This window comes from Emydura macquarii, unplaced genomic scaffold (assembly GCF_026122565.2).
Source record: "Emydura macquarii macquarii isolate MOO-44397 ecotype Brisbane River unplaced genomic scaffold, CSIRO-AGI_Emac_v2 contig_306, whole genome shotgun sequence".
Lineage (NCBI taxonomy): Eukaryota > Metazoa > Chordata > Testudines > Chelidae > Emydura > Emydura macquarii.
Window position 1 is genome coordinate 10,436,290 of NW_027130443.1, and position 25,441 is coordinate 10,461,730.

The 25,441-nt window shown below is 46.3% G+C and overlaps 1 protein-coding gene across 1 annotated transcript; it reads right to left on the bottom strand.

Moving 5' to 3' along the window:
* Positions 1–16,528, bottom strand: RNF126 (ring finger protein 126). The gene is made up of 9 exons (XM_067558886.1): positions 16,339–16,528; positions 9,395–9,453; positions 7,250–7,313; positions 6,468–6,712; positions 5,268–5,336; positions 5,108–5,177; positions 3,725–3,818; positions 1,441–1,556; positions 1–1,202 (listed from the first exon to the last, which is right to left on the bottom strand). Exons 1-9 carry the CDS (start codon positions 16,417–16,419, stop codon positions 1,053–1,055), a joined length of 948 nt encoding a protein of 315 aa, XP_067414987.1. The 5' UTR covers positions 16,420–16,528; the 3' UTR covers positions 1–1,052.
* Positions 16,529–25,441: the final 8,913 nt, after the last annotated feature.

Below are 25,441 nucleotides of genomic sequence, written 5' to 3' on the forward strand. Positions count from 1 at the left end.
GATTTTTAAAGCAGTTGTATTTTTGAGTAGCTTTGAAATACATTTTAAGCGTCACTTGCTGTGTATTTTATCTGATCACGATGGCGTTTGGCTGCTCCTCACTGCGGTACGGTTCCAGTCCTGGAGTCAATACTCCACATTCAGGGTGAGAGAGAGGCAGGACTGCGCACGGGAGGGGTGGGGGAATACAAAAATCAAGCAAGGGTGCTGCACGTTTCTATCCAGCGGCCGACAGCGCTTGACGATTTGCAGGCTGGCAATGTACATATGGGTGTTGGTCGTGTAGGAACCTAGTGCTAAAGAAATCACCGTGTACCAGCACATGGAGGGTGAGGATACAATGATCCCAGTGCAGACTGGCCTGCCACTGGGAAGGTACAGTACAGTACTTAGAAGAGCTTACCCTGTATTTTTCCACAAATCATGCATAACTTCTTGTTGAGCTGAAACGTCCATTTATTTAACAGCAGTAATAATTTAAAATTATAAAAACCCTTTCAGTGTTGAATATTAGAAGGGTGAAGTTATAAAGAAAACAAAAAGGTACTGAGGCAGGTGAGGGAGGGATAGCTTGGTCTATTCCAAGAGTTCACATTTTCTGTGGCAACTACCTAACCCTCACTCACCCTCCCCGTCTGGAAATCCTCGGCGCAAACCAGATTGTTATATTGTCATTTTAAAGGTTTAAAACTTCAAAGCATAAAGGGGGAGGGGGAAATATAAAGAGCAGAATCTCAATACCATACCAACCACCTTCCCCCACTTGGAGTTGCAATCAATAACTCGGCACCTTGGGTTTCCAATTTGTGAAGCTTAGCGGCCTTTCACTGCAGTTTTAAGAGTCCCCGCGGTGACACGATGAATTCACAGAGAACTTCCCCCCACTGGACAGCCTGAGGCGTCTCGTCTCTGAAGAACCAAGGGCCTCGCGAGGGAATTTCTGGGTTTCAGTCCCCCACCCTCGCTCCGCTCCGGAAGGCTCTTAGTTGCTTGTGCTGGCTAGGGAGGAAGGGGAATGAAAAGGGCACACGGGACAGGGGCTGGGCTCGGATTCAGGAGTTGTTTGACGAGTTTTCATTACTTGGTGAACTGGAGGAAGAGGAAGAAGATGACGAGGAGAAATTCATCCCTGTGAGTCCTGGGGGATTCGTGGCAGTGTTTTGTCCACTTAAACTTTTCCGGCACACGGGACATGTGTCGTGCTTTGGAGATTAAGAAAAAAAAATCAGGAGAGAAAGGATTAGACATAGAACACAGGAAGAGTGCAAGTAACAGGCTGTCAAAATGCTGACTGCCTCCTTCCTCAGAGGCCAAAGGCTGCTCACGCTCAAGCATCCTCAAGGTACAGAAATATTTATTGATGAGAACAGTACAATGGAAAATTTCCAGAGTATATAATGTTCCCCTTTCATCAAAGGGACCCACTCTGGGGTAACTAACCTGTTCCAGCCAGGGGACTATACAGCCATTGTGGAATAGATGATTGCAGGGTAATTGCCGGACATTTTCACCAAGTGTGTAATCTTCTTTACATACAGGACACTCGAGTCCAGAACCTGTGATTTTACAAAAACACAGGAAACTAAGAATAAAGAGAGCTGACTGGATAGAATTCATTCACAGCTTGGGCGCAGAATGAGAGGTCGCTTCCCCAGCCATTTCAGAAACCGGTTCAGAGCTGTTCAGCTTTGGAAACTCTCCATTGATCTGCCCTAGCTAACCCGACTCTCTCTTTATTCCTGTCTTTTATCATCTGGCTACTAGCCTTTCACAGCCTCACCAGCACTGGTGAGAAAGCGACCTTTGCCACAACTCCTGCCACTTGGGATAGCCTGCCTGGATCACTCCACCTTATTCCAAAGTGCTTCCCCCACCTGTATTTTCTCTCTTATTCCCTTCCTCAACATGCACGCAAGTGTATCACATATAGGCATGGAAAGATTTTTATTTTTAAATGTCAGTAAACGTCAATGTCACTGAACACACAACCCTAGAAAAATATTTCTAGCAATAACTGAAATTTATAAATAGATAAAGAAAAATGTTGCTTGAGAACTTATTAGAATTTAAGGAAATTTACTTTGTATATTTTGACATACGATGTTGACAATTTGTATTATAATTTATAGTATTTGGGACTCAATTATAAAACTGAGTCTCAACTAAAACTGTCATTAAATTATTGTCTGATCTCTCCCGTAATTCCCCACAATTGTGAAAATTTAAAATCAATAAAAATAAAAAAAAAAAAAAAGCTTAAAAATAAAAATCGAAGTCTGCCAAGTGTAAGTATTAAACATAACAGATTCAAATATCTATTCCTGTAACTCCGTCTGTCCAGCATTTTATTATACATTGCTGTGACAGATGGGAGCAGCGAACAGCGTTTGCTAAGAGATTTTAACATGCAATGGCTCCACTAACACTGAAAGTTTGAGGAGAATTTCACACGGCTGCAGCCCCACCTGGTGCAGGCAGCTGGCATTTTTATCGCTTTGTCATCTAAGGTTGCTTATAGCTCACTAAAAGACATAGTGGCAGAGGCTTGCAACCTGACCAGAACCTAACTACAGGTGTCAGATCAGGCATGAAAAGAACTTGATGCTCTCACTTGGGTTTGGACTACAAGAGAGCAAGGGAAGGATCCAGTGCCTTGTTCCCAGAGCCCAGTGGAAGTGGCGGCAGCTGGCTAGAGGAGTCGGCGTACAGCTGCCCGGCTCTGCTGTGGAAGGGGCAGTCCTCCCAGACAGGAAGCTGGGGCAGCACCAGGATGCGGAGGGGAGGTGTGGAGTGCAGCAGGAGCCTGCGCTGAGCTGCCCTGCAGGAAAGGATGGGACACATGCACCCCAGCACGGCAGGCATGGGGCAGTGCTGGCTCAGCCAGGTGGGTTGGATTCCTTCCCCAGCCTGCCTAGCAGGAAGCCCTGGGGCTGTCTGGAGCCGCTGCCAGGCGACTGAGCTCTCTGCAGGGCCATGCCTTGGACTGGACTCCCCAGTCCTGTAGGAAGGAGCCCCAGCAGAGTGCAACATGTCATGTAGCATTTGCACCCAGCAGTGGCACTGTCAGAACCTCCCGAGAGGGGTGTGTGGAGGGCAGGGTTGGAGACCAGACGGCGTAGGGCTTCTGGCCCAGAGTCTGGCCCAGTGAGGGCGGGGGCAGCAGTGTGAACTAGAGCCTTGCTACCTGAAATGAAGCCCATGGGACTCAGCCAACCACAAGCATCAGGTTTGGATCAGGCACAAAAACATTTCAACAGGCTCAGGTTGGGCTTTAAAATGAGGCCTGAGCAGAGATCTCTATGCAGTGGTAAGCATACTGCTGGCTGTTCTACACCACTGCTCCCCCACAGCACTGCAGCGGCATGAGCCTCTCTGAGAGGTGGCCATGCCCAGGAGACCATACATACCTATCATTTCTAAGACAGGCTGCAGACCTGGGAGACTGAGACAGTCCCCCAACGTCTCTGCTGTCTCCAACCTTTATGTGCAGCTAGGCTACATTAGCTTCTAAAGACGGGGCAGTTAACCGCCTACTGCAAACCTATCAGCTTTAAAGGCTTCCGTTCAGGCATGAGTACGAGAGAGAGCTGTGCTTAGTCCTGCCTTTGGAATTATTTAGCCCTACGATATATTAGTAGCAACATGAAAATCTGCAGGGTAAACCACATGGAAGCTTTGCAAAGCTCTTTGCTGGACAACTCACTGAAGGAGGCAGGGGACCTACCGACGTGTTCCTCTGTTATCTGAACGGTGGGGAGAGCTTGGATCTTCTCTTTGTCTGCTGGAGGCGGCCCAGTGTTTTCAAATTGATTTAGTAACTGAAAGACAAAACACCATACATACAGCACAGGAAAACGACACATGGGATTTGCTAGGCCAAAGCCCTTAGCCACCTAACTCAGTGTCCCGTCACCAGCAAGCATGGCACCTTTATTGCTGGCTAATTCCCCACCACCACCACAGAGCTGGGCAATTTTGCAGAGCTGCACCGAGGAGAAGGATTCCATTGTGACCTCTGAACGGACGAGCTGATCAATCTCGTGCTGGGAGTTAACATGCATATTGATGTCAGGGAACACTGGGTCCACAGGGCTCTCCGGAGCTAGTAAGTTCCAACCTGCCACCCAGTGACCGGCTAGCAGTTGTCAGAATAGAAGCTGAACCCTGACAGAGGACGCCAGTCCTGGAATCTGATTGGCAGAATGCTGGGGGTCCTGTTTGGTTCACAGCTTCTGTATAAACCCAGCACAGGAACAGGAAGTTGTGCATGCAACTGGGATCACCCCCAGCCCCCAATCAAACTTGGTACGGATCTCCTGATAACCTGACCCTGCCTGCCTCCTGACACTCAGTGTCACCCTCTGCCTTCCCTCGGACTCTGATCTCCTGGTATCTAACCCAGCCTGATTTCCTGCTCCAACCACTCAGTTTGACTGCCCATGCCCCCGTCATAACAATTGGTCGTAGAACACTCCAGCAGGGAATTCCACTTGCTGTATACATGCTACAGGAATTATTTCCTCAATGTTTTTAAATGTGCCTGCCACAAATGTAATGGTGCCTTTGTTACAGGACAGCATGAAGAATACCAGGAGCAGAATCAAGCGCAGCCCCTCTTCTACCTCCCTAAATGACAGACAGCTTGTGGCAGAGAGGAGAATATGCTTGTCTTTTAGAACCACAGCCAAGCACTGACTGAAACATGGTTCTGGGCCCACTCTTCCCTCTAGGTGCAGATCTTGTGTTTTCAAATACTTTCTTCAGGAAGCAGTTACTGAAAAGGCCTCATTTCTGGATAAGCCACTGCAGGGGAAACAAACAGACCCCTCCTACTGGTGCACTCCAAGACACACGAATCAAGAAAGAAATGACATTTCCCCTGGCAAAGGACTGCAAACCTGAGCTCCTTATGTAGACACTTTTACTCAACGCTAGGTTTTAGAGGTGTACTGGCCTGCAAGTCCCTACTAACCAAGACAGGCATCGGAGCTATCCCTCTACGGGAGGGAGAAGGATAGATTCTTAGAGACACGGCCCCACTCCACTAAAAACCACGGCACATGAGCATCCCGCCATAGCACAAGCACAGAACAGGTGCCAGTTTTACCTGCGTAATAATTGCATCCAAGCCATTGGCGCCCCAGGCGTAGTCCATTGGATTTGAATGCAAGACTCCCCTTTAAGAACAAAAGCAACAGGGCGTTAGTCTCCACTGGGACTGCACACAAGCAGATCTTCGGACAGAGTAGCCTGTAACTCCAACTCACCAAGGGCCTAGTCCTAGGTTTGGTATTGTTGTAGGTGCAATAATGCCATTGACCAGCTGCTGTATAATTCTGAAAGACAGCAAAAATCAAGACCAAATAAGAAGTAGGATCCACTAAATCCCACAAACAACCCTGAAGGCCAGAGAGGCTAGGAAATGCCGCGGTACCACCAGGGGGAACAAACGGGACGACAGTACACGGGTTAAGGTGCGCTGCAACCTAGTGACTACTTACTTCTTGCCACAGGAAGAAGTTGAAGGGTTTTATTGAGAGAAACGCTTTCCTATACGGAAGTGGGAAGTGGACTGTGTCTCTGGGATGTACTTAGAGAAAAATCAATCCTATTCTCCAGCATAGCTCTAGGAGGCATCAGCATTTCTAGCTGCTGACTGTAAGAACCAGGGAACTTTAGGCCACTGGTGCTTGGCAGAAATTCAGCAGCGATGGACCATCAGCTGGGCTTCATGCTTCTTTGCCCACAAATGACCATTCTCAAGGGAAAGAATCAGGGCAGACAGATGCTGACTCAGTCTAGGACAGTGGTCCCCAAACCTTTCCTCTCACACACCCCCTTACCAGTAACAGAATGTGTCTGTGCCATGCCCCGCCCTCCCATCCCATCCAGAAGCAGAGTGGCAGCTGGGCCAGGTTCAGGGCCAGGAGCTGAAAGTGAGGGCCAGCAGCTGGGAGTGAGGGCCAGAGCCAGAGCCATGGCTGGAAGCAGGCCCCCGGCTGGGGCAGGGAGTGGAGTCACAGCTGCAGCCAGGGGCTGGGGGTGGAGTGGGGCTGGTGGCTCTCCAGGTGGGGGCTGGCTAGGGCTCTGCCATGCCCCCCACAATTTGGGGCCACTGGTCTAGGGCATCTTTTAGTTAAAAGCTCCCAGGCATATTCCCTTCTTTGTCATATGTACTATTGTAGAGTACAGATAACCACACCCACCAAGTCAGTTTCACTCAAGACACAGGATTGATAAGGGTTCTAGTCCTGCTCAAATTTAATCCCCCCAAAGTGGCGGTTTGCATAGGCACCTGTGAAGGAGAATCAGGCCTGATAAGTCTATATAGGAAGTTTTTAGTAAGGGACTAGCCCTCATGAATGGATGACACAAACAAAAGTTACAGTTCTCAGCTAAATCACATGAAAAAAAAAAAAAAAATCAAGCCCCAGTCACTGAACAGAACACTAGAAAGCAGTTCTCACCCTTCTAGCGTTGGGACTCCCTCGTGCCTGCCAGCGGCACGCCGGGCGGTGAGACGGGCTCGGGGCTGCCTTGCACCATATCTGTGCCGGGACTGGTGCTCTCTCTCCCGTCGGTTCTCTGAGTCCCTGTTGTCTTCAGACTGGACACTGAAGCCAAAACCAGGCACCTCAAAGCTGTCATCAAAAATCCCAAAGGCAAATTGGCCATAGCCCTGTGGCAAAGTGAATAAGTGCTGATCCACGTTCTGCAGTGAAGAGAATTCAAGGTCCTTGGGTTACAAAGAGAGGGCTCGGCTTTTACTTCTACTAACAACATTCATGTTCCAGCAAAGGCCTCTGTGATGAGAGAGAGCCAGACTCTACAGACACCCTTCAGCATCCCAGCTGAGGGCTCCATGCTGAAAAGCAGCTGTGCAAAGAGCAAACAGCATCGGCTGAAGTTAAAGTTAGGAAATAACCATTATTTTTCTGATCCCATTGTGTGGCAGCTGAGGCTAACTGCTGACTTTTTAAACTGACCACAGCACACCCAGATATACAGTTCAATATGCGACAGCATGGCTACTCTTAACAAGAACGGGATATGGGAAAGACTCACATTAAACGGCCAGCCACTGAGAAGAACACCATATTTAGAAAGTCCTAGAAGCGCCAATTGGATGATATTTACCCCCAAACTCTGACAAAATCCAGGGGGACGCAATAAAAATGATCTGCTTGTGGAAAGTATTCCGATTCAACAGCACGAATATAGTAGGGGATGGGGAGTGGCTATTACTCACCTCAAATGGATGCCTACTCTGGTCACTGGTTGATGTGGAAGAGCTGGAATCATTCTCAGTATTCCTGAGAAGAGTGAAAAGGAATTGGTGATCTCAGCTAATTAGAGGGAAAACAGATCTTGATTTAGTCGCAGGTGAAGTGAAAGCATTGGTTAGCCTCAGAAATGCTGCCTCGCAATAGCGTGGGATAGATGGAAAAGCTTTTGCAGCAGAGGGAAGGAAGGATTGGGATCTCAGCAGAGGCAGACATCACACCTGTTTACGAGTTGCGAAACACTATTTTACATACAACAAATTATTTTCTCATCAGCTGCTCTTTTCTAGCACAACTGCTCATGGAATTTTTTTTAAAAAAAATTTATTTCCTGCTGTCCCTTACTTCCCTGAATATTCAGAGCTTTGTCCCTTCTTGTTGATCATCTTGTGTACATCTCATGAAGCTGCAGAGCAGTAACTTTGCTAGGGAAGAACCACATGTTACATCAGTCAAGGATTCTTCACCCATTCCACTCTTAAGCAACTCACCCTCATGGTGCTCCAGAGAACTTAACTAAGATTTAGGGTGCCAACACTGCCACAATAATGCAAACACACTTAATGCTGATGTTGCAGACTAACTTCTCAGAATAAATCCTCTTTGATCAGTCGGAGAGTGAACGTTAACTAATTATTACAAGACAACTATTAACAATACATAGAGCTTATGGTTTCATAGAGCTGTATGAACATTACTCCTCAAGGCCCATGCGTGTACTAAATGTGATCTTGGTTTTACAGCAGAGTAAACTGAGGTTCAGAGCAACTGAGTGACTCTGCCAAGGTCACATCAAGTCACTCTCAGAGCTAGGATTAGCCAGGAATGATTTCCAGCACCACATTTTGTCTACTAGACAATGCTGTCTTTTTACATGGAGATATGCCTCTGTATGGGTTTAGAAAACCTATTGCAATCCAAAGGAATAACTAATGCACACCTGACACAGGTGATGTAGACAGAGGCTAACTTATACTTTTAAGAATAAACAAGTGGATTTCCTTAACATTTTGTCACCTTGCATTGTTTAAATCTCAGTGCCACTCTCTCTGCAAGTCAAGACCAAGAATTACAGTACGTGTAACCTGCCCTGGCAAACACCTGTCACCACTACCCCAACACAGCTCAGTGTGTCCACACATGAAAGCATTTTTTACAAGGCAAAACCACATCCTGATCATATGCATGCACCACTGCTTCTTCACTATAGAAGTAATTACTCCATGCTGAGTGCATGGGATAGTGGGTGTTTCTTGACGATGCCCTCTTGGCTGTCATGTGCTCTCTCTCAGATTTCTGCATGGGGCCCAGCTACCTCCAGTTAACCCAAAACAGTTAGGTGCTACTGTCTACGTAGCAGAAAAGCTGTTAGAAATCAGAGTGTCACACTTATTATTTAATTTCAATTAATCTGTTCATTTCAGTAGTGCCAGAGGACCAACCAAGATCAGAGCCCCACTGTGCTAGATGTCCTACCACACAGAATAGTAGATAGTCCTGCTCTGAAGAGTTCACAAACTAACTAGACAAGACAGATGCAGGGTGGGGGAAGAGGTAGAACACGGAAGCAGAGTAAACAATGTGATGGCAGCAAATGGCATTTAAGTTCCATAATATATTGGTGGGGATTGGTGGGGTGTTTTAGTTAGCAGAGGATCAGCTAAACTGAAAGACTTGGCAGGGGGCTGAAGGGTCAGGGAACGGGAGACTAGAGTAAGAGCAGCAGATATGGAGCGAAGCTAAGGTGAAGAGACTGTGGGGAAGAGAAAGGTTTGATGCAAGCAGCAAATCAGCACAGGACAGACAAAGTCCAGTCAAAACTGAAGAGTTCTGTGAATGTCCACAGGTCACTAGCCAGGATATCAAGTTTCCAACCATCATGGTTGGGAAACATGTTGACTTATTTGTGGACACAGATTGTGCGTGAGTTAGGTGGTTACAACCTTGGAAAAAAAGTAGCTGGGCCCCTAAGGTTTTCACTGAGAAAAGCCAAGTATCGTCAGAGGTTATCAAACTGGTCCCCTTAGTTTGTAACATCTCCCACCCCAGGAAACAGAACAGAAAAGATTCCAAGTTAACGCTTGTGATATCCATCAGGAACAGCACGTTACCTGGGCTCCTCGGGAAGTTCTTCAATAAAACCAGATTCACACCTTGGGCAAATATAATCCTATAGAAGAGAAAAACCTCCATGAGAAAGGCAGGCGCTAGAAAATAGTTATAGACAGCATCTTCCATATGGAGAAAAACCCTGTGTTCCATTCTGCAGGATGGATGTTACAGCTAGCCAACAGGCTTGCAGCACAGAAAACCTGACTCTCTGCCCTCAAAATAATACTGTATAAACTAAGAGGTGAGGTCAAGCAGGGCGCCACTCCTCAAAGTCCACCATGCTTTAAGAACCAAAGAATTCACTGTTTTGAGCCACTCTGGCAACAAGCAGGAGTACCAAGTCCTGGAGAAGGAGGTGGCCATCTGGTAGGAGATATAGCATTGCAGCCCCACTTAACACGGGGCTCAAACTATTCACCTTTAAGGCAGAAGCGAGGAGACTAACTAGAAATTGATCTTAATTCAAGCAGGCCATACCAACTTTCACAAGGAGGGCCAACATGTAACAGCTAAAATAAGTCAAATTAAAAACTCCAGAGAAAATTTTACTTCACAGCCTCACTCTTCCCCAGGTAGAACAGGATTAACTACAAATGTAATAGGCAGCCTTAGCACCTCACACTTTCCAGAGCATTCTTCAGTTTCTGATGGCAATCAAGATGATTTTGGGAATTCTGGCTAGACTCATTCTATGCCATTTCAGACTGAAGACTATAAATCTCAGAATTCCAGGCTTGTTTCTTATTCTTTTCACAAAAGGGTCTCTACTTAACAGAATCATGGGATATAGACACACAGCTGCACCCTTCTGCTCTCTCCACACTGTGTTACACGAACCAGTTTTAAATGTTGCACAAAACCATTTTAGGCATAAGTTTCCCTAGTCAGTGTGAACAGGGCACAATTGTTATCGAATCGGGTTTTAAAGGCCTTCTATTATGTAGAGATTAGCTTATAGACCACAGAATGCAGAGCAGCCTTTAAAACAGTTTAAAAACCATGAATGCATCTCTTCACCACACTGGCCAGACAAACTTAAACCTGAATTTGTTTGGAGAATGGTTTAAAAGTGGTTCAGATAATGCTGGTTAATCCCCAGCACAGTTAATTAGAGGGAAAACAGATCTTGATTTAGTCACAGGTGAAGTGAAAGCAAAACCACTAGATTTCCTGGCAAGGCAACATGCATACGTGTTGATTTTCAAATGGCTTCTAGAGGACAAACTGTCAGAATGAAAGAGAAACAATGTGGAGTTACAGTTAGTGCTAATTATAATGTCAGGAAGAACTAAAAGGAAAGCAATTACTAATAAGATCTGGGGATTTTTCACCACACAGGGTATGTCTACACTGCAATTAGACCCCTGTGGCTGGCCCCTAAGACTCTGTTTAATTGTGGTGTAGACATCTGGTCTCTTGCTTCAGCCTGAGCTCTGGGACCCTCCCACCTTGCAGGGTCCTAGAGCCCAGATTCCAGCCAAAACCAAGATGTCTACACCACAAACAAACAGCCCCAGAGCCCCAGCCAACTGGCACAGGCCCACCATGGGTTTTTAATTGCAGTTTAGACATACCCATGGAAGCTTCAGAGAGACATAAGTGGGCCACATTCTGCAACACAAACACTAAAATAACCTCCCACACTCAATGTTCATTAGAGAAAGCTCTTTCCCTCTGCTCTATCGTTCAAAATTTAAGACTGGATCTTTTATAAAGCTCAAACAGACTGCGCATTCAGAATCAGATTCCTCCTCAGAGTAAGGCATCTTCTACACTTGCTTTTCTCATTATTCCCAGCTTTAGTGAAGTTGTTTATATTTAATGACTATTGATGGTTCTATAGCAGTGGTTTTCAACCAGGGGGCTGCAGAGTATGTCTGCGATTTCCAAAGGGATCCGCACCTCCATTTGAAATTTTTTAGGGGTCCAATATGAAAAAAGGTTGAAAACCACTGTTCTATAGCACCTCTGAGACAAATGCCACGCAAAATTCTTAAGATTATATGAAGGAACCACTTGTCAGTAAAACGAAGCCACTGCAAATAACTGCGCACAGCAATGCTATGTAATACAGTGCAATTTAAGAGAGGAAGTGAAGTGTACCAGGCCCAATTTGAACCAAACAGGACACTTGGGGCAGACAAAATATAACTGACCAAAGTGGAATTTGCTAATTCTACTTGTTACCTTATCGGACTTTATCTTTTAAAAAATGCAGATGCTGCTTCCCCTACCACTTTTACTTTCAGGTTTGTCAAACCAACTAGGACAAAAGGCATATTTACATTAAGCCGCAGTTGGGACTAAGAGGGTGTGAATAGTACCAAAGTCCTGTGCTGTAATTCCTCCGTGTGGATGCTGCAAGCATGAACTTAAAGGTCCCAAATCCAAGAGGACTATATTAGTGTGAACTCAGAATCTGTATCTTTGCCCTTGAAGTGCCCACACAGGACAGCACTTTGGTGCACGCTGCTATTCACACCCCTTTTGTCCCAACTGAAAGGCAGTGTAGACAAGCCCAAAGATATTCCACTCAGGAGCCGAGCTACCTGATTCCCAAAAGGAACAAGATGCACATGGCCTGTGTTCACCCTGTTAAGAAGTCTTTAATCCCTCCCCAAGCCAGGCATCTTTGTAAAACACTAGCTATGCACAGCAACACCTGAGATCTATTTGATCTTGTCTCTACCCAAAAGAATAAGGAGCCAGCAAGACACCACTCAGCTGCAGGTACTGCCACTGAATGGCACTTAACAGGAGCAGCTGCCTCCTCTCCCACACAGAACAAATCTCTTTAGATTTGCAGTCATGTTGCTACAAAATACCCATAACCCTTTATATTTCAAAAGTGTTCCTCCCTCACCGAAACTCCTCACAGGGAGTTGATTATCAGCACACAAGGGTAGGAGTGTACAAAAAACTGAATCAGTCTCTCCCCCTTTGAAATTAACTTCAGCCAATTTACTCCATTTCCATCAATGCCCCACACCGGGAAGAATTTACAAAACCAATCTATCGCTAACAAACACTCAGCACTGCAAGCCTGATCAAGAGAAGCAAGTGATTTGCTCCTCTCAGTTTTATATTAGAGGGATATAATTTTGCCAACAGGCATTTCTGAATACAGCAATCAGCAAATTCTTTTGCAGCTGGAACAGCACAATTGCCAAAGTTTGCTGCTCCTCAAATTGTTAGACTCTTTCCTTCTGTAGCATATGCAGTACCAGTTCCTCTCTGGCAATTTAGGACTGCAGACAGTAACAGCGACCTGCCTAATTTGGACCTCTGAAATTACTAGCTTCTTAAGCATCAACTGGACCTGGATTTTCAGCACTGAACTATGTTAGAAGATAGACAATTGTTGCATTCACCAACAAAAGGATTGCTCCAATACTTATAGAAAACCCAAGCTCAAGTGTATTTAGCAAGAACATATCAGTCTTTTAGCTCTTAAACTGTACATAAGTGTAAAATATAAATCCAATTAGTTCATTCCGCTGAAAAACTGATCAGCTATACAAATGGGTTCATTTCACCCACTGCTCATATGCAGGTTTTGCCCAAGTGAAACAACAGGTGTTTAAAAGAACACAGCAACATAACATTGCAGGAAGAACTGTAGGTAGGTGGTTCCTGAACTGGAATCTGGCCAAGAAATCTTTCTTCAAACACTTTTTGAGAAGCACTATGGAATCACTCATGGGTCCAAAGATTAAAGGCCTCACTGTTACATGTTTTAGAAACAGCACTTCCAGTTACATAGAACCATGCAGGGGCACCGGGTTCAGTGTTGACTCAGAAAAGTGAGTGTCACTCACTGAATCACCACCACTTCTTAGAGCACACTGGATTTCCACAAGGTCTCCCATTCAAGCAACAGCTAGTCCTGTCCTTGGTTAGTTTATGAACAAGTGTTTGACACAAGCCCAATGTGGAATATGTAGAAAACCTCACTTTAGACATTCCCTTTCTTGATTTTAAAATAATAGCCAACAATGTTTCCATCAAAGAGTCACTGAATTGAGGAGTTATCTGAAGATCTGGATGCTCAGATTAAAGCCTGCGGGCTAAACATGCTTTAACAAAAAAGTTAACCTCCAAGGTCAACAGTAGTTTGTCAAAATATCAGGACAATCCTTGCTGTCACATGTTTAAAAGATTTCTAGTTAGTGAGTCTGAAGCTGTGGTTAAAAATGCCCATTAAAACATAAGAAGCCTGGAAAATAAATTGTGGTGTTTGATGGTCAGACCTAAAATAATCTCCATACAAAGGGTTAACCAGGTATATTCAAACACACACTTGGAGAATCAAGCATTAATCTGTAGTGAAAGGCTTTAACAGCTGCTGTTCATAAACAAAGTTCATGTCCCAAGGAGCACCCATAATTCTGGTATTTACCTTAAAGTTAAACCATATATAGACAGACTGTGGGAGAGTATTTACCCAAACAAAACCAAAACAATATTTTTTTAAATGTGAGAAGTTTAAAACATGCTAGGAAAAGACAGAATCTTTTAATAGTAAGCTTCTCAGCAAAGATAGAGTAGCAGTTCAACAGCAACTGAGTTAAAGGAGGCATTCATTTATATTTAAAAATATTTTGACAATCTAATCAGCAGCCTGTTACAATTACTAGACAGTCATTGAACAAATCTAGACATCCTCCAAATATAAAAAAACCACTTTTAAACCTTCCTCTAGTTCATTTTAAGGTAAACATACATTCCTCTGTGCAATCTACTGGCACGAGGTGTAAAGTCTGACACTAAAAGATAGTTTGTGGTGGTATTGTAGCCATGTTGGTCCCAGGAGATAAGGACAATGTGGGTAAGGTAATATCTTTTATGGGACTAAATTCTGTTGGTGATGAGTACAAGCTTGTCATCAGCTGTGGAGGCAGAAAAACAGACTTGTGTAGCTCCAGGGCTTGTACACTTCAGCAACAGAAGATTGAGTTGCAGAGTCCTGCTAAAAATCTGACTTTAGAGATGGGATTTTCAAAGAGGCCTGAAGGAATTGGCACACAATTCCCATTGAAATTCAGTAAGAACTAAGCACCTAACTTCCTTTTGCTCCATCAAAAACCCCAGTCAATGTGTGTGGTAAAAGTTCTCTTTATCACTGTATAAAATGATACAGATTTGAACTCTCAGGCCTTGTACTAATACCGCTGTAAGTTTTGAGTGTAGACTAGCCCTAAAAGGATGAGTTGACAAAGCAGCCTAACATGACCAATCAACCATTCACAGGCACAGCCCCATGAATTACCCAGACCTGTTCACAGTAGCACACATTTACAGTGCACAATGAAACTCTGGGTTGATTTTTAAATATGAATTAAACTCGATTATTTTTGCATAAAATTTAAAAAGACTTCCCTAGAAACAATATAGCAGTGAGAAGCCTCAAGGTCTAGTGGCTAGAGTAGGAAAGTGGGTTCTATTTGCAACCTTGGAATGGATGTTTTCCATGACCTTGGGCATGATTCTTAATCTGATTGAGGGCTCAGTTTCCCCAGTAATAAGGGATTAATATTTAGCGACATGTCTAAAGAGCACTGAGATGTTTAGCTGCTAAGCACTCTACTAAAATGTGGAGTATTATATCTGGAACTCACTACCAAGCACAATCTGAGTTTTCACTGTACATCAGAACAGCAAATGAATTTCACCAAAGATAGGAATTCTATTGCAATTATTTTTCTGACACCATGTTAAGATTTTCAGGACAAATAAAGGCTCAGCATCAAGGGAAAGGCTCATTAACTTCAAAAAACAAACTTGATGGGCTGATGACATTTGGCAACTCATTAATAGTACACATCTTGGCTGGATTTCCTACAAGTCACGGGCAGACATTACTTTATCAAAGTCACTTTCCTGCCAACAACAAGCACTTTTTTCTCACCATTACAGGGAGGGTATTTCTCTCCTAACAGGAGGCTGCACCGGCATTTTAGTTGGAGCTCAAAGCACACTTGGTAAAGCACTAGCTCTACCACAGGAAACACTCATGCACTAGCCAGTGAAATTATTGTGTTTGGCACTGCTGCCCACTCCTATGTTCCAGGGGTTACCACTATCTTTTCTTCCTCTAAGGGTTACACTCAGCTTTTCTTCACTGACTGCTAACAGGCGCTCCCTCACACCCCGTAGGTTTTGTTCTGGGTATTTTGGCACATGGAGAGTAGAACGCACGCAGCTTTCATTTGGAACCACGTCATGGGGAACCTCTCTCTCCACTTAAGTCAAGGCAATGGGGCAAGAAAAACCCAAAGGCATGAACAGGCAGAGGGGGGGCAGGAGACACCCTCCCTGAGTATTTGCTGGAGGCGGAGCTGGGATGGGCGCATCTTTCACTGGCAAATTTTGCAGCCTGCGTTACACTGACACCTTGAAGGCAGCCTCCCAGCCAAGTCACCCCAGTTCGAAAGCCAAGGGGGAGGGGGTGTGTGTCGGGACAGCCCCCAGCAGCCTGGCCATGTATCAGGGTGCAGCACCCTACGAATGTGTGTGTGTGAGGGGGAGGGGGTCCCCTTCGCTCCCCTGCTCCCAACCCCAGAGCCTCGGCTCCCCTTTGCCAGCTGCCAACCCAGGAGCGGCGAGGGGATGCCCAGCAGGCGAGAAGCACCGCTTCTCCCGCAGCACAGACCGGCGGCCCGCCCAGCACAGCCCCCCTTTCCCTCCAGCCCCAGCCCCCCTTCAGCCCCCCCCCCCGCCTCCTTCAGCCCCAGCCTCCATCAAACCCTCCAACCCCAGCCCCACGTACCCCGAAGCCGCCCTCCTTGCCCCAGCTGCCCCAGCCCCCCGCCGAGATCACCCGCCCCCGCCCGCTGCACCCCCTGCCGCCAGCAGCCGCCTCTCGGCCCGCCCCCCCGCCTCCCTGGGCCCCCACCGCTGCCCCAGCCGCCCCCCCCCGCTCAGACCGCGGCGCCCTCCTCACCGGCAGGCGCGGGGCGATCTCGGCCGCGCAGCAGTGGCAGAAATACCGTCCCACTCCCGGCTGCGGGGAAGCTTCCGCCATCTTCCCCCCCCCACGCCGCCCCGCCCCGCCGGGGCGGCCGGCAGCGACGCAGACGCACGCACGGGGCGGCTACGGCGGCCGAGGGGGCACGAAAGGGATCGGGGTGGAGGGGGCCTGGCGGAAACGCGGATTGGGAGGGGGCGGAGCCTGTGCGACTCCCGAGGGGAGGGGCTGCTCAGCGTTTGGAGGGGCGGGGCCTATGGGAGGTCCGAAGGGAGGGGGCGGAGCCTCTGAGCCTTGAGGGACGGAGAGGGCCTTGAGTCTCCACTGGGGAGAGGGTTGAGGTGGGCGGGGCTAGTCGGGGTGGGGGAGGGTATAGCCCCTGGAGTGCCTGAGGAAGGGGGTGGGGCTAAAGACCCCTGAGGGGAGGAGCTAATGAGGTCTCCTGAGGAGAGGGAGAGGAGGCCCCCATCTAGGGTTCCTGTCCCCTCCCCACACAGGGGTGTGAGGAGTGGGGGGGGGGTTGCCAGGGGGGCTGCATGGGGTAGGGGTGTCCCTTTCCCTGTGCCTATCAGGCTCTGTGGGGCCTGCACAGAGGTCTGCCTGCCTGCCTGCCTGTGGGTCTCAGGTACAAAATAAGCCCACCTGGCCTAGGCCCCGACCCCTAGAGCAGCTTGCGACTGGCGCACAGCACTGGGAGCTGCTCCTTTGACACTAGGGCCGGGGTGGCCTCCGGCTTCTGGGGCTGGGTTTGATTTCCTGCTGGTGAACGTGACTCTGGTCTCGATGGGACCACTCGTCACCGGCACCCCCCTCACATTGATGGGTGAGTTTCCCCCTGTACCCGTATGCTTGGAAGCACAAGAGTGACTTCATCTGCCACTGAAATGCAGCCACCTCTAAGGTGGAGTGCAGCAGCTGACAACCCCACAGCAATGCTGCCTGTTGGTGAGGGACAAGATTTGAAGGAGTACACGGTTTTATCAACCCCCAGTGCTCAAAACACATGAGATTGGTTTATATCTATATATAGTTATGCTGAGAGCTTGATCACAAACCGGTTGGAGTGTGACTGCACCCCTCAGTTAACATGACTGCCAGGATGAGTTCATGAGAAGCCCACCCCACCAAATAGAAGAGGTGTGAACCTGCCCAGTAATTTGGACTGAGAGGGCAGAGGGGTTTCGCTGAGAGGTACGTGTGTGAGCTCTTGGGCTGGCATTGGCTAACGAGGCTTGGAGCCGTAAGCTAAGAAACTGCTCCTTTTGTCCTTGGTTCCTCCTGCATTTGGAGATGCAGGACTTTGTACATTCCTTGTAAACAAACAAGTAGACATCAAAGAAAATACCATGCTATCAGTTTCTACTGCTAGCTGGAACATTCCAATGGCCCTGAAATTAGACTTCCACTCGGGTCAAAAAAAAAAAAAAATATATATATATATATATATATATTCCTTTTTATTTTCTGGCTGGGTTTTGGGTTCATGTTTACAAGTTTCTCTCTGTAACATAGGGGCTAGAAACCTAAAAGGAAAGCTCAGAACCTCACAGAAGCCATGACTCCAGGACCTGGAGCTTTAAGAAAAACCTCCAATATTGCAAGACTCTGATAAACTTGCAAGAGTTGGCAACACTGATTAACTGGACGGAGTAATATTTCACCAGCAGTTTACACATTCTGCATAATGCTGCGTTTAAACACTGCATGTGGAACAAAAATGTTCTGACTGATTGAGCGCTTCCAAGCATGTGTATTTACTCATGGACCTACTACCAGTTTCTGTCCTGTGCTCACTGCTGCCCACAGAGTTCCATAATTTAGCTAATGGTTGTTCTCTTCATTAATACGGAGGTATTTCCATGGAAATTACATATCCCAGCATGTTTCTGATCTAAAGTCAATGAAAGTATTGCATGCTGGGACCTGTAGTCTGCATTGGCTGCACATCTGTATTCTACTCCAATCTATCCCCATTTTGGGCAATTAGGAGAGGTACCCAGGCAGACAGCAGGTTATTAAGGCAGCCTCAGCTGAGCAAAGTTTGCTAGCTGCTACATCCTTCTCTTTCAAGGGATAAATTTGTTTCCAGGGGATGAAACTTCACTGAAGATGGATTTGATCCAATATCTGTACTAGGGAAGAACTGCTGCTGCCACCCCGGTACCTGTGCTGTGAAAGAGCATTTTGTTGCAATGGCATTTAAATCCCAGTGCTGCATGCTCATGTTCCTAATACTCCTGGCAGCACTGGAGTTCATTTCCCCCTTGTGCCTGGCATGTCAGGCAGCGGAGAAACAGTTAAAACAAATTCCCCCATTTTTACCATTTCTGTTTCCATGGAAATGCTAGCTGGTGGTGAGGGACAAAATCCTCCATTGCCAATTTCAACTGTGGCTGGCAGCTGGGACCAGTTAGTGCTGCTTAACAGTAAGCATCTATGAATCTGCAGTGTGTTTATTTTGGAAAAAATAAATATATGGAAACAAATAAAATGTTATTTCTTTTTTTAAAAAATAAGTTTTTGGAACATCATTCCATTTAATACCTAGGGAAAAATTGAATTTTCCCGCATACGTATCTGGGGCAGGTTTCGGCTCTGAGTACAAACCTCAGGATTTGGCCCGTGGGATGATTGATCCCCAGATATACATTTGGTTCTATGAATTAATCTAATCTAGTCACTTGTAGACAAGGGCCCCAGTTCTGGGCCCTAACATTGCACCAGCAGCTTAAAGGAGCCAAGCATTGGAAGAGTCACCAGCCAGAAATTCCCCGCTTGCAGGTGGGTTCCCAGGCAACATCAGGCCTTATGTTGTTTCCATGCACAGCCTCTGACAAAGGGCTATAACATAGGGCAGATCCAGGAGCATGGTAGTGACAGGAAGGAGCACTCTATGTTCCAACTATTCCGGGTTGCAGACAGCTCCATCTGGTTGTCCCCTCCACCCCACATCAGATCAACATTTGGGAGGCATGAAACAACCTTTGCTCCCTCTGTGCTGGACTTCCTGATCTGCACCCACTGAGAGGTGCAGCATAGATATAGATCTAGACCAGGATGGCATTGTGAAAGGAAGTCTCTGATTGATGTGGGTGTGAAGAAACTATACACCTCCAAGGCCCTGGATGCAGCAGCCCGTTGTTACCGAATTATACCACAAATGATTATTATTATTTACACTTTATTACATTAGCACCTGGAGGTGCTGGTTGAGAGGAGGACCCCATTGTGCTGGTGGTGCAAAGAGAAAACAATCCTACACATTGATCAACCTTTTCTTTAAAAAATTAATTTTTTTAAAAAGTGAGCATATTGCTGGTGAAAGGTACCAGAGAGAGGCCATGAGATCCCTGGACTGTCAATCCACAAAACAGGGACAGCTTGGGAAAGTGCAGAGCAAGCTTTTTGCTAACACCAGCCAGCCAGAGTGCCTACACGGGGTCCTGAAGTGACCACCTGTAGAGCAGAGAAGAGAAATCAGTCTCCATAGCCCATTCAGTCCTTGTCCTCTCCAGTGAGTCTTATTACCGCATTTGTTGGTGGTTCTGTGACATCCTTCTGGGAAGGACGGCACCATTTTCAGATCTGTGGAGCTAGTCGGTAAATGTTTTTCTCCTCATGAAAAAAGTTGACAAAAATGAAAATTTGGTGGGTTTTTTTCAGTGACCGAAAACTGAAAATTTTCCTCTGAAAACCAAAATTAGAATGGCGGGGGGGAGGGGTTGGTTACCAAAAACTGGGGGGAAAAAATCATTTTTTGGATGGAAACCACCAAAATGAGTCAAATGGGCATTTCAAGCGTAAATTTCCATTTCAACAAAAAAGACATTGTCAAACTAAACTTTTCAACCGAAAATTTTTGATCAGCTCTGCTAGTTTATTTAACTTCAGACGTTAGCACTTGGGAGAGTTAGAGGTGGTTTAAGTAGTGGAGAGAAAACAATCGCTCTTTTGCTCTGTTTCTCCAAGTGCCCTGATAGGCAATACACTAAAGGCGCAAAATAGCCTAAAAGCCCCAATCCTGCAAACACTTATTAAGTGCCTAATTTTGCAGAGTAGCCCTTATGAGACAAAGTTAAGCATATGTGTGTGTGTTCAGAATCATAGCTTTGTTTTAGAAAGTGCTGGCTATTTTTAACCACAGTGTTAGGAAAAAAACCATGATGGCAAAAATAGCTCTGTGCCAGGCACATTACTTAGATTGTATGCTCTGTGGGGCAGGGACTGTCTTTATTTGTGTTTGTACAGCACCTAGCGTAGTGGGGTCCTGATCATGGCTAGGCTCCTAGCTGTTACCACCATGTAAATAATAATAAGAGGCAAATGCCACAATACCATACATAGATTCACCCATCAAAGTGAGATGCAGAGAATAGATTGTGCATGTATGTGGTGGTTTCGGAAAATTCTTCCTCTCTGCACGTGCTGGAACAAATTCACCCCTGGTCTAACTCCACTGAAGCCCATAGTTAACACAAGGGAAGAATTTGGTCTAGAACAAAAAGGCGACCGCTGCGTGGAAGCCCAAACTTCAAATTAATCTGCGTCCACAAGAGGGAGTCTTTGGCTCAGATTTTTAAGAAGAAGAGATGAAATTCTGGGGATGTTTTTGTTTAGTGAATTTTTGTTCTCCTGAAAAGCAGAGGGGTAAAGCACTGTGAAATTGTCAGTTGATTTTTTTTAAAAATAAAAAAGCTTAGAGACAGTGGTACAAAATTTTTCCACTGGTTAGTAAATGACTGGCTATTTCTGGAGCGCTTTGGAAATAGTTATAGCAACTGATTAATAATGGAGCAACTATTTCTGGAGTTGTTTAGAAATTGCTTAGAAATTCTAACAATTGCTTAGCAAATTCTACAGTTGGTTAGTAACTGCAGTTAATTACTGTAGACTCATTCGTAATGATTCTAGTATTTTCGCAATTGATCGGTAATTGCTTCACAATTCTGCTAGCAATTCCTCTAACTGATGAGTCCCTCCTTTTTATAGGCAATGAGTCTAGACCAAAACATCACATCTGAAGCCCCCTGATGTGAGTGACAGTTCAGATCTAAATCAGAGCCAAACTTCGTAAATACCCACTAATTTTACTAGTCTGAACCCAAATCCCAGATTCTTACACCTCTCAACCTTAAGGAAAGCTCTGATCTGCTGTTTTTGACTTGGAGCTTTGTCTCCCTTTTTACTCTGCACCATTGTATGAGAACAAGCTGTCGCTTGAGTAAATGAATGGCTGTAAATTTATAACAAGCAGGAAATACGGCTTTGCTTTCTGTGTCCCTATAAAAGGCCCCGACGAAGGAAGAGTTGAAGTCAAATATGGCAGCTGTATCATTTTAATAATCATTGATAATATTTTCACACATGAGGTTGAGATAAGGGCAATCACATCTTATGTTTCAGGGCATCAGCCACTGGTAGCCTGGACTCATCAGGAAATAATTTCCACACCACTTCCCTGTCATTATTGGTATTTATTTTATTTGTATTGCAGTACGGCCTGGGATCCCCAGTCATGGACTGGGACCCCATTGCATTAGGTGTCATACAAACACAGTGCATAGTTGGAGCGGTTTTTACTGGCCTCTGAAGCAGTTAGCTATTGTCGGTGCTAAGATTCTGGAGGTCAGTGGTCCGACGCATAACAGCAATTCTGTTCTTTGGTGCTGCTGTTGAAGCATCTGACAGATCCAGAGAGGAAAATACACATTTATGGACAGATTTACAAACATGGGAAAGTTGCAGTCCCAGCAGTCAGCATCTAAATGTCTATGGACAGATGGGTAGAGATAGATAGATGGGTAGTCAATAAAGGCCAGGCTTTGCATTTCTGCCCTGGGACAGCATAGTGTATTGGTAGCCACTTTGCACAGCCTGTCCCATCAAAGGCCCCGTTCTGAATAACAGATGCGGCGAGGGACATTCCAAAGTGGTTGTTCTTTAGAAGCCTTCATGGGGACAAAGGAAGAGCTTGTACCAGTTGATACTACAGATGCACCCTCTGTTATTTGGCGTAATAAATAACAACCCCTCAAGTTTGCCCACAGCTGCTTCGCTGGGAGTAATGTCCTCCAAGTGAATGGCCAGTCCACAAAAAGAGAAAACCTTTTGGAGAAATGATTTCATTCAGGATGAAACTGCCACTTCCCCACACAATGCGCAAATCATTTGATCTGACGTGCAATACTAAGCGGGGGCTGGGGCTTGGTTTCATCCCTCCAGCCCATAAACAGGCCCCAGCTGCTATTCTGGCCACCCCTCCTCTGTGCTGGGGTTCAAGGTAATTGAATTTGCAGAAGTGCTGATGCCAGGACCATTCACTACCTTCGCCCATCCATACGAACTCCCTCGGCATCACCAGTCCAGGACCAATTGAAGCCCTTCTCCAGCTGTTCCCTCCTATGGGGCCTAAATCAAGCAGAGGTTGTCATATGAGCCGTCTTCACTTGCTTGAATATTATCCCCCGTCAATAAACCCGGCCATTTAAGGAGCTAATAATATCCGGAGCTGGACGAATACTGCAAGGAAGGCTTGCTGCAAACATCTGATGGTTTAAATGAACCTGCCTTGCTGAATCCGTGCCCCCGTCCTGCATGCTTTCTAGCACAGAGACTTGCCAGGAGCAGCGTTTGCAGCAAGCTCACATTTTAAGCAAACGTCAATGATTATTGACTGAAAGCGGTTATCAAATTCAGAGTGATGCATATTGGTTCTGGGAAGCCAATTCTAAGAGTTATACTCCTTCAGTGAGGGCAGAACATTCTGAAGTGGTATAGGTGTCCAATCAAAACAGACTCCGTTTTGAATATTTGCAAGTGAGCCGCCAGCCGTGAACCTTTTCGGGTAAGGCTCTTGAAATAGCAAATACGAGAAAATCACAATCTCTTTGCAGAGGATTGCCCATGAGGCAAAATGTTTTGAATCAGTTCTCTTCTGTGAATTAGTTGCGCCGCGCTAAGTTGTCCATATATAGCACCTTCCACTTCCAGAATGCTTTTCTAGCAACCGCTGGATTGTAGCCATAACCATTCAGGGAAGGCAGCAAGGAAAGAGGGAGAAATTTGGCCACGGGCAGCGGAAAATATCACAAACACTTCAATGTCCACAAGGAAGAGACAGGCCTGAAAAGAGACATCTGAGAGGCACACAGAGTAAACTGCAGAGGCTGAATATATCTCCTTTAAAATGAAGACTCACTTGGGATTCTGTCCCTGTGATTACAGGGAGAGTAAATAAGCAAGGCTAATGCTTAGACCTTTAAACCGTCCACACCTGCAGGAAAAGGGGGAGTTTAACCCGGGACCAGTGCAAAGAAGTAGAATCCTCTCAGTCCAGCTCACAGCAGGAAGCAGCCTACAGATCATACCCAGCAAGCGAGGTCTCTGTGCTGTCTGGCTCCCGCACATGAAACGCAGCATTCCCAGAAAGCCTACAGGAATTTAGTCAGGGCACCTCTTGTTCCATTCACATGACATTGCCGCTTGCATTCCATCCACGGGCCTGTGGGCGTTAATGATGAGATCACATCCTGAGACATTTCTTAATTCAGACAGTGCCACTCTGCCAGGCCATTGGCAAAGGGGGAGAGGAGTCACAGACTGCGAGGCTCACATGTGTGACGTGTGTTCATGGCCCGTGCTTGCTCCCATTTTGCGCTAGGGGAAGCCAGAGCAATGTCCAACCAGACTCATCCTGTGGCACCAGCCCAGCTTGCTGGCACTGTGTCAGCTGGGTGGGGTCCAGCTGACATTACACAAAGGTGGTTAGCTCATGGAGGAACCTGTAGTCGGGGCCTTCTCCGCACAGACACGCCTTGTGGGAAGTAAACTGTGGGCAAATCTATCGAAAGCTTTGGGCAAGTCTATCGGACTCCTGGCTTTGCTGACATGAGATCTGCAGTGTTTTTATAAATGCCAGACTCACAGAGTTTATTCCACACATTGCACCGACGTGTTCCCAATGCGTCTCTCCATCGCAGTTCCTCCCCTTGTGTGCACCAGATCCACATCATGCTGTTGAAGCAAGGGGGTCCCAAGCACTGTATATTTCCTATTCATAAAAGCTGAGCCGTCATCAGCAAGCCTGGAGTTAAAGCTGAGCTAATGCGTACAACTTCCACTGTCACCCTAAATCCTGGTTTACAAAACCATACGTGTCCCGAGGCCGCTACTTCTAGAAAGATTCTCCCGCCCCAGAACTGGGGGCTTTGTTTTAAGTAATGTCCAGAGTTGAAACCCCCATTTCAAACCCTCCCAAACTGCACCACATTTCAGACCCAAACTCTGCTGTGCAGGCCCAGGGTTGGTCAGGTCCAGAATGGCAGACACAGTTTGTCTCCAGCAAGACACAGAACCAACCCCAGATTCTGCTTTAGAAAGATCCTTGAAACCAGGCGAAGCTCAGAGGGGCCAAAGCCTAGCTCTGTGGTGTGTGTCTGGCCAAGTGAGAATAAATCGAGTAGCCGGGCTCTTGCTTCCTCCGACTCCAGATGATATGTAATTGCATAGTTTAATTAATAAATTGGAGACCATTCAAAGGAAAGCTGCAAGGTTTGTTATGTACCAGCACTTTTGCCAGCACTGAACCAGTCACTCACGTCAGGCTGGATTTGAATCGGTTTCCTTTGGAATTAATGTACAGGCAGATCAGAAGAATTACATTTCTAACCCACCTCCACCTCAAAAGCCCTTCACCTCCAGTTCACAAGTTCAAATCCAGCCCCAGTTGTAGTGACCAAAAGTTCTCTGACAGCTGTTTGGTGGCCTGTGTGAAATGAGTTTGATGGGTCTCAATCCACTTTCCACCAACCCATGTCTGCATATCACTATCAGAAGTGGTACACCCTTTGAATTCTATGTTAGGCTGCATGGTCTAGTGAGTAGGATGCTAGCCTGTGCCTCTGGAAACCTGTGCTCAATTCCCTGCTTTGACAAGACTCTCTGAGTGATTCTGGCTAGTCAAAGAAGCCTGGTGTACACCTAAAACTTAGGGCTACGTCGCTCAGGACTGTGAAGTTTCACACAGTGCTTAATTTGTGCCAGGAAGGCTGAGCCCCGGCACGTCTAGGCTTGGCAGTTC

Excerpts from the sequence above, each read along its gene's own strand:
- RNF126 (XM_067558886.1), bottom strand. The coding sequence starts at position 16,419 with ATGGCGGAAGCTTCCCCGCAGCCGGGAGTGGGACGGTATTTCTGCCAC. Across the intron at positions 9,454-16,338 it reads AGATCGCCCCGCGCCTGCCG|GATTATATTTGCCCAAGGTG; the intron begins GTGAGGAGGGCG and ends TCTCTTCTATAG. Across the intron at positions 3,819-5,107 it reads TGGATGCAATTATTACGCAG|TTACTAAATCAATTTGAAAA; the intron begins GTAAAACTGGCA and ends TTTGTCTTTCAG.